This window comes from Sinocyclocheilus grahami, unplaced genomic scaffold, assembly GCF_001515645.1.
Source record: "Sinocyclocheilus grahami isolate Dianchi unplaced genomic scaffold, SAMN03320097.WGS_v1.1 scaffold110.1, whole genome shotgun sequence".
Lineage (NCBI taxonomy): Eukaryota > Metazoa > Chordata > Actinopteri > Cypriniformes > Cyprinidae > Sinocyclocheilus > Sinocyclocheilus grahami.
This window is the reverse complement of record NW_015505289.1, coordinates 1,576,598-1,593,496: the sequence shown is the minus strand read 5'-3', so window position 1 is coordinate 1,593,496 and position 16,899 is coordinate 1,576,598. Positions and strand designations below refer to the sequence as shown.

General features: G+C 33.9%; 1 protein-coding gene across 9 annotated transcripts in view; it reads left to right on the top strand.

Annotated features, from left to right (window-relative positions):
• The window catches only part of LOC107588949 (calcium/calmodulin-dependent protein kinase type II subunit beta-like), a 78,152-nt gene that overhangs the window by 11,165 nt on the left and 50,088 nt on the right, over positions 1 to 16,899 (top strand). For 6 of the 9 annotated variants that reach the window (XM_016277219.1, XM_016277217.1, XM_016277215.1 and 3 more), the window contains exons 3-5: positions 9,147 to 9,206; positions 9,450 to 9,504; positions 10,989 to 11,054. In XM_016277219.1, coding sequence (XP_016132705.1) covers positions 9,147 to 9,206; positions 9,450 to 9,504; positions 10,989 to 11,054 — 181 coding nt within the window. Of the gene's footprint in view, positions 1 to 9,146; positions 9,207 to 9,449; positions 9,505 to 10,988; positions 11,055 to 14,180; positions 14,403 to 15,828; positions 15,902 to 16,899 lie in introns of those variants that run through there. The other 3 variants (XM_016277222.1, XM_016277220.1, XM_016277221.1) reach the window with 2 other exon arrangements.

Genomic DNA, 16,899 nt, shown 5'->3' with positions numbered 1-16,899 from the left:
TTTGAACATAAAGGCATGTTGTGTGTCACCGCAGTTAAATCGGTGTCTATCATGATAAAACCTTAATATCAAACTTATATAATGAGTTTGGAAATTTTTGAGAAATGCTTAATAAATGCACTAACTAAACCCATTAGATTTTAGCTGACTAAATTTACTGTAGATTTAAACTAGACAAAAACTAAAATCAATTCAGATGACTAAAACTAAATCAAAATTTGCTGTCAAAATTAACACTGTTTAAATTACATATTTAAAAAATTGACATAATTTTTGGAATACAATTTTTATGTATATTTAAAGTACACTACCATTCAGAACTTTGGGGATGGTAAGATTTTTTAAGTTTTTGAAAGTTTGTCACCAAGGCTTCATTTAGTTTATCAAAAATTACTGTAAAAACAGTAATATTGTGAAATATTATTGCAGTTGAAAACAACTGGTTTCAATTTTAATATATTTAAAAATGAAAAATTAAAATGTATTCCTTTGATCAAAGCTGAATTTTCAGCATCATTACTCCAGTCTTCAGCGTCACATGATCCTTCAGAAATCATTCTAATATGCTGATTTGCTGCTCAAGAAACATTTCTGATTATTGAAAACAATTGTGCTGCTTCATATTTTTGTGAAATCCATGATACATTTTTCAGTGAATAGAAAGAATGGCATTGTAACAATATAGATGTCATTTTTGATCAGTTTAATGCATCTTTGGATAATAAAACTATTAATTTCTTTCAAAACAAAAAACCTTACTGAGCCCAAACTTTTGAAGGGTCGTGTATTCTAAAAAAGTATAAACAGAAAAACTACCGTCGTTTCTGACACACACAAAAAAAGTACATATGCTATGGAAGTCAGTGGCTACTCTTCAATATATCTTCTTTTGTGAATTATCCCTTTAATAGTAATTCTAGCAGACCCGAAAAATGAAATTATGAACTTATAAATGAGCATAATATGGTCACTTTAAATGACTAGGGGAATATAAAGATGTCAGCGCTTGTAATAGACATGTTTGTTGTGGTGCTCTGTGATATTTTGGGTGGAACTGGTCTGTGTGTGTTTTGGGAAGTGTTGGCACACTTGAGCCAATCATACAGTCTGCAGGTCATCACAGGCAGCCTGACCATTTGGCTCACCGCTGACTGCATGTCAGAACGGCCAACATGCCAAGAGCACGGGACTCATGTACACACTCGAACACACACCCACGGCTTCAAGTACTCAAACACAAGGGCTTTTGTTTGATGCTGCGCTTCTGAAACAAAGCCAGGCCACACTTCAAGTGGAAAAAGTTCAGATTGACGCTTCGTCATCGCTGCTGTTGTTTTGACTCAGCTTGTGACCACATCTGACACCTCACTGTCCTCTGACACCCATGCGAAGATTCGCTTTCACTCAGACATCAGGGTACATTCATATTATTGCGGTTTTGCTCCGGAAGCAGGGCTTCGATGTCATGTGAAGGCAGTGCCAGCGCTGAAAGAGTTAACGTGACAAATGTGAGAGGGCGGGACCTGGGTGGAGTGATTGACACCGAGTGTAGCCAATGACGACGCAGCCCTTCCTCAGCAAGGACTCTCTTATTATACAACAAGAGCTGCTTTGGAGAAGTTGTGATTTGCTGTGAATACTTTAAATGCATAATCGCAGCACCTGCAATGCAGTATGGAGTTGACCTGGATATACCCAAAGTGTCACACACATACATGCAGCACAGGAGTGAAACCACTAGATTGATCGGGGGAAACAACTCCAATTATTATGGCTTACCGCTGGGATAAATGGCAATAAAAGCGATTGTTTGAGCTGGAATTGTTCCTGACAGTCCTATTATCCTGCCATGCAAACATGAGCACAGTTGCATTTGATTGCATACAGTTGGTCTCAAATAAGCGGTGTCCTCTGTGTGAAACACTGATTATCTTTAGTTTGCCTCCTGGCAGATTTGTTTGCATCAAAATTGCCTGTATTTATTTGTTTTGGGCATTTTGTTGGAATATGTTCTTTGCCTATGATGAACTGATTGTCGCTTTGGATAACAGCATCTGCTAAATGTGCAATGAATCAATTCCTAATAGAAAAACTAAAGTCCTGGCCTATGTTTTTTATGGTTGAATATCCCGTTTTAGGACAGCACTATTAATCAAAGTAAATTTGGCTGCATAATTTGGGCAACATTTTTTGAGATTAAATGTCTAACTATCAAATTATTTTAATAATAAACAGTCATAAGTTAGCTTTTAATTGCCATTTTACACACTCTGAGTTTTAGAAGTTGATTGGGGTTTTGATATGAGGTATTTTTGCAGCTTGCTGAAGTATTTGTTTTCTGACTAAATGAAAGCTTGATCGTGTAATGTTTGAAATTAAGACAACCATAAAAGTTAGTATTGTAATTTTACAGTTTTGCTGTAAAATAATGTTTTCGGGAGTACTTTTTTATTTTACAGTAAAGTATTACAATAGTAACATTTCAAATTTTTCTGCGGAAATAAAAGCTTGAAGAGAACAATAAATGTTAGTATTGTCATTTTACAGTTTTACGGTCATTTATTTTTCATAAAACGTGCTTATTTTACAGTAAAATATTACAGAAGTAATCTTTCTTTTTTCTGCCAAAATAAAAGTTTGATAGTTTGACATTCGAAAATGAAGAAATTAAGACAACAATAAATGTAAGTATTATAATTTTACAGTTTTGCTATAAAATACAATTGTTTTTTCATAAAACATGTTTATTTTACAGTAGAATATTACAAAAGTAATATTTCTTATTTTTCTGACAAAATAAAAGCTTGATAGTTTAATGTTTGAAAATTAAGATCACCATTATACAGTACTGTAATTGTACCGTTTTATTGTCAAATAATTTTTTTTTTTAATTTTACAGTAAAATATTACAATAGTAATATTTAATAGGAATTTAGTTTAATATTTTAATAATAATAATAATAATAATGACATTTAAGTGATATATAATCTATTTTTTTTCAGTAAAATCTGGAAATGTTTTTTTAACAAGTTGAATTGCCATTTTTAAATTGCAATTGCAGTTTTTTTTTAAAATATAAAAAAACAATGAGTTTTTTCCCCAAATTGTGCCACCCTTATGAAATATGTCGCATTATGGTAAATGGGTTGGGAATGCCATTTCATGAGGTAATTTACATATTGATGGGATTCAGGAGGTAGTTTACAAATGTCTTAGAGGTGCAGTGACATTCATTTAATTTGAAATGTTAGATATTTGTGAGTGTTTTTGACTGTAAGTGAACTTCAGAGATATAATTAAAATGCTTGATAATTGCAGAATGTGACTGTAATGTGAGTGATGTACACAGGTGTGCTTCATTACTGTAGTCTGGTGATGAGATGGGATCAGATGAGTCTTTCTCTCTCGTCTCGGCAGAGTCTGATGCTCTTTGCTGCAGAGGCGTTTTGTGGTGTTTGGGTGTCAGCATTCTCACAGCTTCACACCAGTCGCACTGCTTGATGTGACAACTTCACGAGCTGTTGTGTGTGTGTGTGTGTGTGTGTGTGTGTGAGTGTGTTTGGGAGGGTTGCAATGAGGCCACAGTAATGTTCTGTAAACTGACTATAGCTTCAGTAGCAATTTAAATGAGTGATGTGATATACATTTTTTTATGTAATTTTATTTATTCGCTGAGGTCTAATAATATCTAATATTATTCTAATACTAGCATTCAAAAGATTTGGTACAGTGTGATTATTTTTTTAAATACTGTTAATTAGGGGTGTGCGATATATATCGTCTATGATAATATCGTAAATGTTGTTTAAACTATATGCGATTTGACATTATCGAGTATGTTGCAAAAACCAAACACATCCATAGAGTGCATGCATACACTGTGAGTTGTAGGTTAGACTACTGCGTGAGCACATTTAGAGTTCACTCTTTCACTGCGTCATTTTGTCTATTAAAATACATTTAGAATTCCTCCAAAATTCAAGATATTGCTGTCGCAATAACCGCAATATTGCAATCCCGCGCTATTGACGAGCAAACCGCAGAGGAATGCAAGAACCGCAGCAACCGCGATTTTTGCCTGTTTTCTTTTTTCGTAAGGTTATGCCCTTCTCATTTTACACTTCATGCATGTGGACTGAATATTAAACAAGTTAGTAATGATAACATAATGTGTACCATGCTGATTTGTAGAGGCTCCGTAGATTTGCACTTAACAAGACTAAACAGACAGTGAATGAGAGAGAGATCGACTGAGCGCATGCAATTACTTGCGTCTGTCCTCCACGCCGAGTCATATATATTTGTGAAAATAGGTTGTTATGTTCAAGGAAAGTGAAATCTCTGTCTTAGCATGGACGCATAGCTGGTCAGCTGAGCCTTCTAAAGTGGCGCTCAAAGTTAAAATGATTTCAACAGCGTTCATTACATCTCTTTGAATAAATGAATCAGCGTTTTTGAACGTGTAGTTGAATGACACCACCACCTTGTGGCGCAACACTGTAACTGCACTGACTGACAGTATATATATATATATACATATATGGCGATAATACCACATACCACACTATTGAGCCACTCAAAATTACCGCAAGGGAAATTCCCTCACCGAGACAGCCCTAATTCAAGATAATATGACTTTTTTTGTCTTTTATATCGTCTGATATGGTTAAAATCATACAAACATAGTTTTTTCTCCAAATATCAGTATGATTGCAAATGTGATATTGATTTTATAAATCAGTCCAATAAACAAGAAGTTAATATTAATTTACTTAAATTTTAGAAACAAGTTCCTGTTTTTGCTCTACTTGGTCAACGATGGTTTCTATCCCCCCCCCCCCCAAAATCATTTCAAACATCGGTATTCAAGTTTTTTTTTTAAACATCAAAACATTAATTATGCATTTGTAACTGCAGGTACAAAAGATCTGTGTGAATGCATCTAAATGCAAATGAAAATTTTGTTGAAACTGATTTAATTTGATTGGTAACAGCCCTGTACAGTAATGTCTTACTATTTGAATTTATTGATTAAATGTAAGAATTTGACACAAAAGATGATGCATAAATTTAATAAGGTTATAAAAAAATGGGCCTTATGAAGGTAAAAATGCCCATAAAAGGTAAAAATCAATTAAAACTTAATTTGATTTCTCAGTTCATGACCCCATCGTCCACAATCAAAAATCGTGATATCACACACCCCTAAAAATATGAAGCAGCACAGCTGTTTTCAACATTGATAATAATCAGTAATGTTTCATGAGCAGCCAGCAAATAAGCATACTATAATGATTTCTGAAGGATCATATGACACTGGAGTAATGATGCTGAAAAATCTGCTTTGATCACAGGATTAAAATACATTTTAAAATATATATAAATAGAAAATGGTTCTTTTAAACTGAAATAATATTTCACAATATCAGTGTTATTTTAGTATAATTCATATACTGTTATTGTTTTATGAATATTTTAAATTAGTTTTTCTTTTCATTTTCAATTCTCATTTTAATTTTAGTTGAAGGTTTAGTCATTTTGTGTGTTTGTAATTTATATAATTTTTTTTAATATGTCTGTACTGTTTGTGCCTTTTTATTTCAGTTTTCGTTAAAGTTAGGCATGGGCCGGTATGAGATTCTGACGGTATGATAACCTTAGATAAAAAAAATATCATGGTTTCACGTTATCACGGTATTGGGATTACAGCTCTAAAATTTTATTTTTAAATGTCTGGTAAAAAACAACTTTTTTCCCCCACTGAACACAATACATTTTATTTTTAAGAAACTTAGAACATTTTAGAACAGTAAACTAAATAATTAAATAGGCTAAATAATTAAAATAATTAATTGAATTATTCTTAATTAAATTAAGTGCAGTCTCTTAAGTGAGCTTAAACCTGCAGCTCAACAATAATCAGAACATATATAAAGATATAAATAAATAATTTTCTGTAAAAAAAAAAGAAAAAAAAATTTTCTAAATGAAAAAAAAAATTCAATCACTTAAGTGAGCTTAAAGCTGCAGCTCAATAATCTAAAACAAAAATCAGAATATAATTTCTGTAAAAAAAAAAAAAAATCTATAAAAAAAATGCATGCATAAACCTGCAGCTCAACAAGGTTTTTGGAGACATGCCCACTTTCTACACATTCATCTTTCAGTCCAAGTTATGATGCAGGAATATTCACCTTTACTGGATTAAGTTTGGAGCTATGGTTTGGAGCGGTGAGGTACGAGGATGTGTGCACATACACACATAAGGAAAGAGAGAGCGTGAGTGTCACACACACACACACACACACACACACACACAGTCTTTCTCCGTAAAACACTCAAACAGTGGCAAAGACACTTGAGAGCCAGCAGTTAGTTTGTTTTCTAAATGTCGTGATTTTGAACAGATGTAAACAATGGCAGGAGGCTTAAAAGTATAGACGTCATACCAGCTAAATTTAATTATTGTACTAAATCGCAGAAACGTAGTACTTTAGACTGCTATTCCTCACTCTGTGAAGTAACGTAAGGGAGGAAACGAGTTGACGTTAGCTAGTTAATTAGCCATGTTATCTGCCTCGGTAGCAAGCCAAAGAATATTTATTTCAACACTGAAACAAACGGCGGGTGGGTCTCTGTCTTGATCGGGGGTGAAAGAGGCAGAAATGTAGATGACACAAATATATAGATTACGTACGACCTGGAAGTATTTATTTAGCGATCGGCGCTAAAACGTCATCTGTACGGAACCATCATTGTGTACGGAACATGGTTAGTCTACTCTACCCGACAAATTCCCATACGACAGACATCGTCTTTTTCGACGGGGGAAAAAGTTCCAGGGATTCATCTCCTTCGGCCATCCTACACACAGGTGACTCTGCTCGCAGCAACCGGAAGGGGAGGGGTCGTGTGACTCGCTACGCTCTTTGCTGCACACAATTGAGGGAGTCCTGCACTTTCCGTCTTTGATGACATGTAAAAAAAAAACTGTGCATACCGCAGGAACGGTTTTTAGTGGTTTTGAAACCGTGACTTTTCCAAACCGCGGTATACCTTGATACCAGTTATCGTCCCATGCCTAGTTAAAGTTAAAGGTTCAGTTCCGTTAAAGGTTACTTGATGTTTAAAAAAACTTTTTTTTTTCTTAAATGCTTTTTTTAGGTTAATTTTAGGTAATGATAATAACCATGTACAATATTTGTATTTTTACTGTATTTGTGATCAATTAAATGCAGCTTCGGTTAAAAAATCATTAAAAAAAAAATCTTCCCAACCTCTAACTTTTGAGTGGTGTTTTTGTACCAAAACACTCCTAATTTTATTTTTTTATGACCATTTTACACCCTCTATCATACAATTGGGTTTTGATACGTTCTATTTGCAGCTCAGAAGAAATGTATGTTTTTATTGTACATCAGAAAGAAAATTTGATTTCTCATGTTAAACATCACCAGTCAGACTTTTAATGATAGCTGCAATCCATATTAGTCCATTTGGGAACTCTCAATGATGCTGGGATGATGGTCAGCCAGCCGTGTGTGTTTTTATCAGGACTCTGAATCGTGAAGCGCTGTAGACAATCTGCGGCCTCTTTCTCGTATGACTCATGCATGGCAGACAGCAGGCTTCCTCCGTGGGGTGTGCCGGAGCGGTCCAGGCCTCTCGGCTGCGCTCGTCTGTCTCTCTGTATCATGCAGATTCGAGTGCTCCACACTCAATCTAGTAGAGGTTGGGCGATCTCCAGCCGCCGGTTGGCCGCGTGGTTTACAGTAGACCCTGTGGTCTGCGTGATGCTGAGTCTGACCTTTGCTGCCGTGTTTGAAGTGATGTGCAGACTGCTTTAACAAGATCTGATCTGAGATCAGTGTGAATTGAGCAGGAACTGTTTGACTGGAGAGAAAAACCAATATCACAATCCTTCAGAATTATATATAAATTATTATATAAATATTCATGGTCTTATTGTGCATGGTTCATTGGAGTTCATAATCTTTCTTCATAATGCAATGGCTTTCTCCACCTCTGAAATGACTTTTCTGCTGATGGAAGAAGGATGTGTGGGTGGGGAAAAATAATGATGATAATCAATTGTCACGATCGAACCAAACCCCTGTGGATTAAATAGTGCCAACTTACTATTTCATGACGTTTCAGTGTAGTGTTTTTGCAAGAGCGTGATTTTCTAACAGTCTGAATCTACTGCAGTGGTGTTATTTTAGTGTTATTGGTATACTGTTGTAGTTTTTGGCAATATATCAGATTTAGTGCTGTCGAACGATTAATCGCGATTAATCGCATCCAAAATAAAAGTTTTTGTTTGCATAATATATGTGTGTGTGCTGTGTATATTTATTATGTATATATAAATACACACACATGCATGTATATATTTAAGAAAAATATCTTTTTTTAATAAATATAAAATATTTATATGTAAATATAAATATATAGTATATATACAATGTTTTTAAAATATATACATGTACAACAATATTTTTAAAATATATATACATGCATGTGTGTGTATTTATATATACATAATAAATATACACAGCACACACACATATATTATGCAAACAAAAACTTTTATTTTGGATGCGATTAATCGTTTGACAAAACTAAATCAGATTAAATTTTGTTTTTATATTTTCTGAATGATTTTAATTTGAAAGTTTTAGTAATTTTGTTGTGTTTTTCTCCTTTATTAAAAGTATTTTTTAATGGTCTGTGTAATTTTTATTAGTTTTAGTTATAGTATTTAGTTTGGGTTATTTTAGTACTTTGAGTTAAACTAAACGAAAATGAGAAATGTTGCCTTTGCAAATAGCTGAAATAGTTTTTTATATTAAATTTTATTTCAGTTAATTTTTAGGTTTTAGTTAACGATAATAACCCTGGTTTGCTGTAATACTTGGTAATCTGGCATATGTTGGTTAGTTAACTTGTGGTTCACTAAAATTCATGTGAAAGTGAAAGGGCTAACATGGTTTTCTAGTAGCTAAACTTCCTCAAAGTTCATGAAATTCCACAAAAGATTTCTGCAAACTGTTAATTGGTTAAAAAAGCTTTTTTAACATTTAATTGCTCCATCTGCAGTTTCTCCATTACATGAGGCTTAACACGGACCCAATTCTTTTCCCAGATCACCAGAAGCTGGAACGGGAAGCCCGTATCTGCCGTCTGCTCAAACATCCCAATATCGGTGAGTCCATTAAAGTCAGCTTCACAAATATACCCAAACTTTTCTATTCATGACGTAATCAGTGTGAAATCCCTCTTTAAGGATGCAAGTGCCACACGGTCTGGTTTGAATTAGCTAAGAGGGGCATTAATATAGAAAGCATATGTTTTCAGCCCATGAAACTGCTCTTCGAATTGTGCTGTTTGAGTGAATGGCAAATGAAAGTATGTAATGAAATTATGACTCTCTTTCTCTTTAATGCAGTGCGGCTCCATGACAGTATATCAGAGGAAGGCTTCCATTACCTCTTATTTGACCTGTAAGTGCTTTCATATAATATGGCGCATTATATCTCTCTCTCTCTCTGCTTTGTTTTTGCTCAGTGCAGTTCAACAGACGCCCACCCACTCTACCTTCCCCTCGCATCTCTCTTTATCTCTCGCGCTCTCTCTCTCTCTCTCTCTCTCTCTCTCTCCCCCGCTCGCTCGAGAGCCAGTTTCCATAGCAACAGAGCTGGGCTGCCCAGCCGAAGAGAAATCCTGCAGCAGGGGTTTCCCCCCCGAAGCCCCAGTGTTCTCTCTTCTAGAGGATTCCCCCATCCATACTGCTCTCGCTCTCTCTCTCTCTCTCTCTCTCTCTCTCTCTCTCTCTCGCGCTTAATTTTCTTGTCATGCACAACCACATTAGATCAATACTGCTGTCTTTAGTTTATCTTCCTTAACTGTACTTGTTTAATAAATGCTGCTTTATTTATACATTCTTGATACATTATTTGCTACTTTTGATACAAAAATTTGCACTTTAGTTTACTTGCAAATTGAAGTATGCGATCTCGAAATACTAAATACTGTGCCATTGGTTGAGCCAGTCTGTTCTCATGAATCAACCAAACGAGACCAACCTAGCATAGGACAAAGTATTTTTCTTATGCTAGTAATTGTAAAAAAAAAAAAAGGTACTGAATAACACATCACCTTTTATTTTTAATTTTAATTTTTTTTGGTTAAATTGCTACTTCATTGATTCTTATTTTATTATTTTATTTTATTAATATTTGTTTATATAACCAAAAGTATTTAATTTAAAATAAGATTTGATTATTAATTTAATTATTATAATTTATTTTTTATTATTATATTAGTTTTATTAGAAGTTATGTTTTACTTTTAAAAAAACATTTTTTTATAACGATTTATTTTTATATATAATATTTGAATTTATATTACAAGTTTAACATTTATTACCATTTATTTATTAGCTGTTTATTGTTTAGCGGTTTAATTCTTATTACCAGTTTATTTAATTTAAAATATTTAATTTATTATTTTATTAATATTTTTTGTTTTATTTTATAATATTTGTTTATTGCATCATTGTTAAAAATATTAACATATATTAATTAATTATTTTGAATTAATTAATGAATGTATTTATGTAGTATTAGTTTATTTTATTAGTAGTACATTTGTAAATAAATTTTTAGATTTTTAAAATTTTATTATATTAATATTTAATTTAATTTTAAATGATTTTCAATTCATTATTTTAAATGTATTTATTTATTTATTTTTTAGAGTTTTGTTTCATTTTGTTTGCATTCTTATTTTATCTTTTATTTGACTTTTTACTTTTCTTTAATTTGCTCCATTTCATTGTACCCAGCCATGCTGCGAATGCTTTTTATAATATGAATGCACAGATTTTGCTCTGCCAGTGTAAAGCACACCAAACTGAAGTTGAAAAACCACAGAATAAATGTGTATATGGTGACCGTGGTACCGATATCTTCTCTCTGTCCTGTAGTGTGACGGGTGGAGAGCTGTTTGAAGACATCGTAGCCAGAGAATATTACAGTGAAGCTGACGCCAGGTAAAACAGCATCTCCATTTCCTCCTGTTGTCCTGTCCAGACCCTCACCACGGCCATCTCTTCTCCACCCTCCCCATCCACACTTCTTTGTTCTTCTCTTTCACACGCATTTTAACCAGATAAACGTGTGTTTGGCACATATTCTAGCATAAAATGTGAGTAACAGTTTTGTACATGTCATATGAGTGATGAGTTTTGTTTCAGAGGCTTGTTAAATGTTTGAGGCAGTGTCTCGCTGCGGCGGCAAGCGTGGGCGGCAGCTCTCTCTGTGCGTCTACTTCTGCAGGTCCCTTTCCTCCGGTTTTCCCATCGGCTTCTTTTTTTCCATTCCATCTATTCCTGTTTTCCTGTCTGCATCAGATCTTCTCACAGACACACACACACACAAACACACACACTGCAGTCACCCTCAGGAGAAAAGCTTTAATCAATTTGGCTGTGTGGGTATGCATGTGGGAGTGAGATATACGGCGAGAAACAGAACGAGAGATACTTACCGAGGGAGGAAACAAGAGCTGGCGAGCGGTGAAACTACTGGAATCCATGAGCTCATCAGCCATATTCGTGGGTAGAAACGTGTCACGATGCCGTCAGGACAGTGAAATGTATCCGTCCCCAAGGGCCGTAGCCCCTCCACCTGCCTCCACTTGAGCAATGGCTGAAAGTAGGCCTCTAATTAACACGCGTAATTACGGTGTCAGCTCATATTCAGCACCGCACGTGCTGCAAACCTGCACACTCGCTTTATTTGAGTTTGAGCTGTTTCCATAGCACTAGAAATCCCTGACAGAAACTGGATGTTCACACTTTCTGAAGAAAATTACTGTTTTCTTCACATTACTATGCTGTTGCTAAGGTGGTTGCTAAGTGATTGCCTAAGTAAAAAGTCTCTGCCGTTTAATTGTTTACAAATCTGATCGATCGCTTTAAGGACACATCAATACATTTTTTTATCAATGTTTATTTATAGCTATATTTATTTAAATAATTTTAAATACACACACTACTGTTAAAAAGTTTGGAGTGAGTAAGATTGATTAAAGTCTCTAATGCTCACCAAGGCTGCATTTATTTGATTAAAAATGCAGTAAAAATAGAAAAATTGTGAAATGTTTTTACAATTTAAAAGAGCTGTTTTCTATTTGAATATATTGTAAAATGTATTTTAATCCTGTGATCATTCCTCCAGTCTTCAGTGTCAACATGATCCTTCAGAAATCATGCTAATATGCTGATTTGCTACTCAAGAAACATTTCTGATTATTATCAATGTTGAAAACAGTTGTGCTGCTTCATATTTTTGTGGAAACCGTGATATATTTTATTCAGGATTCTTTGATGAATAGAAAGTTCAAAACAACAGTGTTTATTTGAAATATAAATCTTTTGTAACATTATAATGTCTTTATTATAAATATCTTTACTGTCACTTTTGATCAATTTAATGCATTCTTGCTGATGCACTAAAGTAATAATTTCTTTAAAAAAAAAAAAAACTTGCTGGCCCCAAACTTGTATTTTGTTTTTTAATATTAAATGTAAAATGAATATACCTATAAAATAATGAATACATTTAATTATATTTAAGAATTGTTATTTGAATATGTATTTAAATAGTTTTTGTCTTTTACAATTTAGTTTTCTTCTTTTTTTAAATTTTTGTTGCAAAAAGAAAATTCGTTAGAAGCTGGAAATGTTCACCTGTAATGTAACTCATAAATTCATAAGCACATTACTAATAGGTTTGTAATTTTTAGTACATTCTTAATAATTCTTCCCAAGACTTTTTTTTAGTCTTTTTTTCCAGTTTTGAGACCTCTATAAAACCTCAATAATTTAAGTTAAGTAGCTACATATTTTAGTGACAAAGCAACAGAAATGTAGAAAACATGAGAGAAAACCAAATGTTTCAGCTTAAATAAAATTTAATACAAAATCAACAAATGTTTTTCAGTGGCAGTGTAGCACCGAACTTAATGTAAAGTGAGTTTTCTCCCAACTGGCCCAAAACGCTCTCACACTGTTCCCGGGTCAGCGGGCCATCTTTACTGTTGAGCCTGTATTAGATATGTGAGTTAAAGGAACGCGCCACTATTTTTGAAAATAGGCTCATTTTCCAACTTATTACGCCAGAATTAATTTTCTTGTCATGCACAACCACATTAGATCAATACTGCTGTCTTTAGTTTATCTTCCTTAACTGTACTTGTTTAATAAATGCTGCTTTATTTATACATTCTTGATACATTATTTGCTACTTTTGATACAAAAATTTGCACTTTAGTTTACTTGCAAATTGAAGTATGCGATCTCGAAATACTAAATACTGTGCCATTGGTTGAGCCAGTCTGTTCTCATGAATCAACCAAACGAGACCAACCTAGCATAGGACAAAGTATTTTTCTTATGCTAGTAATTGTAAAAAAAAAAAAAGGTACTGAATAACACATCACCTTTTATTTTTAATTTTTATTTTTTTTGGTTAAATTGCTACTTCATTGATTCTTATTTTATTATTTTATTTTATTAATATTTGTTTATATAACCAAAAGTATTTAATTTAAAATAAGATTTGATTATTAATTTAATTATTATAATTTATTTTTTATTATTATATTAGTTTTATTAGAAGTTATGTTTTACTTTTAAAAAAACATTTTTTTATAACGATTTATTTTTATATATAATATTTGAATTTATATTACAAGTTTAACATTTATTACCATTTATTTATTAGCTGTTTATTGTTTAGCGGTTTAATTCTTATTACCAGTTTATTTAATTTAAAATATTTAATTTATTATTTTATTAATATTTTTTGTTTTATTTTATAATATTTGTTTATTGCATCATTGTTAAAAATATTAACATATATTAATTAATTATTTTGAATTAATTAATGAATGTATTTATGTAGTATTAGTTTATTTTATTAGTAGTACATTTGTAAATAAATTTTTAGATTTTTAAAATTTTATTATATTAATATTTAATTTAATTTTAAATGATTTTCAATTCATTATTTTAAATGTATTTATTTATTTATTTTTTAGAGTTTTGTTTCATTTTGTTTGCATTCTTATTTTATCTTTTATTTGACTTTTTACTTTTCTTTAATTTGCTCCATTTCATTGTACCCAGCCATGCTGCGAATGCTTTTTATAATATGAATGCACAGATTTTGCTCTGCCAGTGTAAAGCACACCAAACTGAAGTTGAAAAACCACAGAATAAATGTGTATATGGTGACCGTGGTACCGATATCTTCTCTCTGTCCTGTAGTGTGACGGGTGGAGAGCTGTTTGAAGACATCGTAGCCAGAGAATATTACAGTGAAGCTGACGCCAGGTAAAACAGCATCTCCATTTCCTCCTGTTGTCCTGTCCAGACCCTCACCACGGCCATCTCTTCTCCACCCTCCCCATCCACACTTCTTTGTTCTTCTCTTTCACACGCATTTTAACCAGATAAACGTGTGTTTGGCACATATTCTAGCATAAAATGTGAGTAACAGTTTTGTACATGTCATATGAGTGATGAGTTTTGTTTCAGAGGCTTGTTAAATGTTTGAGGCAGTGTCTCGCTGCGGCGGCAAGCGTGGGCGGCAGCTCTCTCTGTGCGTCTACTTCTGCAGGTCCCTTTCCTCCGGTTTTCCCATCGGCTTCTTTTTTTCCATTCCATCTATTCCGGTTTTCCTGTCTGCATCAGATCTTCTCACAGACACACACACACACAAACACACACACTGCAGTCACCCTCAGGAGAAAAGCTTTAATCAATTTGACTGTGTGGGTATGCATGTGGGAGGACAAAGCAACAGAAATGTAGAAAACATGAGAGAAAACCAAATGTTTCAGCTTAAATAAAATTTAATACAAAATCAACAAATGTTTTTCAGTGGCAGTGTAGCACCGAACTTAATGTAAAGTGAGTTTTCTCCCAACTGGCCCAAAACGCTCTCACACTGTTCCCGGGTCAGCGGGCCATCTTTACTGTTGAGCCTGTATTAGATATGTGAGTTAAAGGAACACGCCACTATTTTTGAAAATAGGCTCATTTTCCAACTTATTACGCCAGAATGAGAGCATAGTTCCTAGCCATATCGGTCTAGAAAATCGCAAATTTTCATTTTCCGTCGGTCTGAGTACACGATGTAACTACAGAAGAGTCAAGTTTTAAATAGGAAAAATATCGAAACTTTTTGGTCATTTTTTAGCGAGATGCTAACGGTCTAATCAGATTCAATGATCTAAGCTAAGCTAAAAGTGCTACCGCCAGACCCGGAGATCTGCTGAATGGATTCGAAAACGGTAAAACTCAACTGTTTAACTCAAGGGGAGTTGGAAAATGAGCCTATTTTCAAAAATAGTGGCGTGTTCCTTGAAAAATACCGTCAGCATCTCAGAAACCAGCCGTGCTCTCTCTCAAACACCCAGACACACACATACACGGACCATTTCCAGATCTTCAGCTCTACTTTGTTTGATTCATCCACCCTTCCCTCCATTTCTCCATCCCACGTGTGATCGGCGGCTTCACAGGAAATGATGCGTCCGGCTGTGCTACTATTGTTCTGCGTTGTGTAACATCAGGGCTTTCACCGTTATCACTCGTCTCATTTCATCACTCTTATCAAACAGTCTCTCTAATCTACGTTGTTCCTTTCCCGCGCTCGTCTCCCCGTGACTAACTCACCACCACCGTCACGGCTCTCGTCCCTCATCCTTTCTTTTTCTTTCCCTTCTGTCCTCTCCTCTCTCGCTTGTCTTTACAGTCATTGTATCCATCAGATTCTAGAGAGTGTCAATCACATTCACCATCATGACATAGTGCACAGGGACCTGAAGGTCAGTATGGGAAGTGCACTGGCCCACTGCATGTGTCATGTGACTCTTACCTGTTTCGAGCCGCCCATGTGTCTGTCTTGAATTGTACTTCTGGGAATTTTGGTGTGTTTCTGCATTCGCTGGCTGTTTTCACACTCGGCTTGATTGTTTGGTTTGAACCCGAGTTCGATTCCCTTCATGTTGACCCTGCAGGTCTCTTTTTACATTTTGTTATTTGGCTACAATTTGCAGTGGATTTCCATACTTAATTCTATAATGCCTACTGTATCATATTTAAATTATGAACAGGATCTAAACTAAGTATTTAAATATCATCTTACTAAGAGATATTATTGGGAGATATAGAGTGGCAACTGATATTTATATGAATTTTATGTAAGTATCTGCTATACTGTTACACAGATCTCATTGATTTACATTGCAAGCTATCAGAATTTCATCTTTTTTTTGGCTACTTGAATATCAGCAACTGTACCGAATTTCATATTTTTGCCCATTTTGGGCCTTTGAATAAAATTGAGGTGTTTTTTTCCTCAAGTATGATCTCCATATTCTCACTATAATATACTACATGAGCCATAAAAACCTGATGTATCAAATATGGTACTCAACAAAAAATACAAACTTTTTGAATTTTTGACTTTTTAGATTTTTTTTTAAATATTTTGTCTAAAGTTTTAATATACTCTTTAACCGTTTAAAAAAATCTATATACTTTTTTCTGATTATTATTACATATGTCAGGATTTACAGGGTTAATTTGAGTTCTATTGCAAGCACTAGCAGCTTTTTTTACCATTATAGCAAGAAAACAGTGTAGGAGATGGGCTAAAATTGAAAACATGTTTTTTTTTTTTTGGTTTAGTTTTACTATCAAAGCTTATGCACAGGGCATTGTGGGTGAATTGCGAGAGATGAGAAGCATGCGCGTAGTTTGGTCTGAATTCCTCCACAGGTCAGTTTTCGTGTTGTGTTATTTGGCTCTGATTCATGGAGCC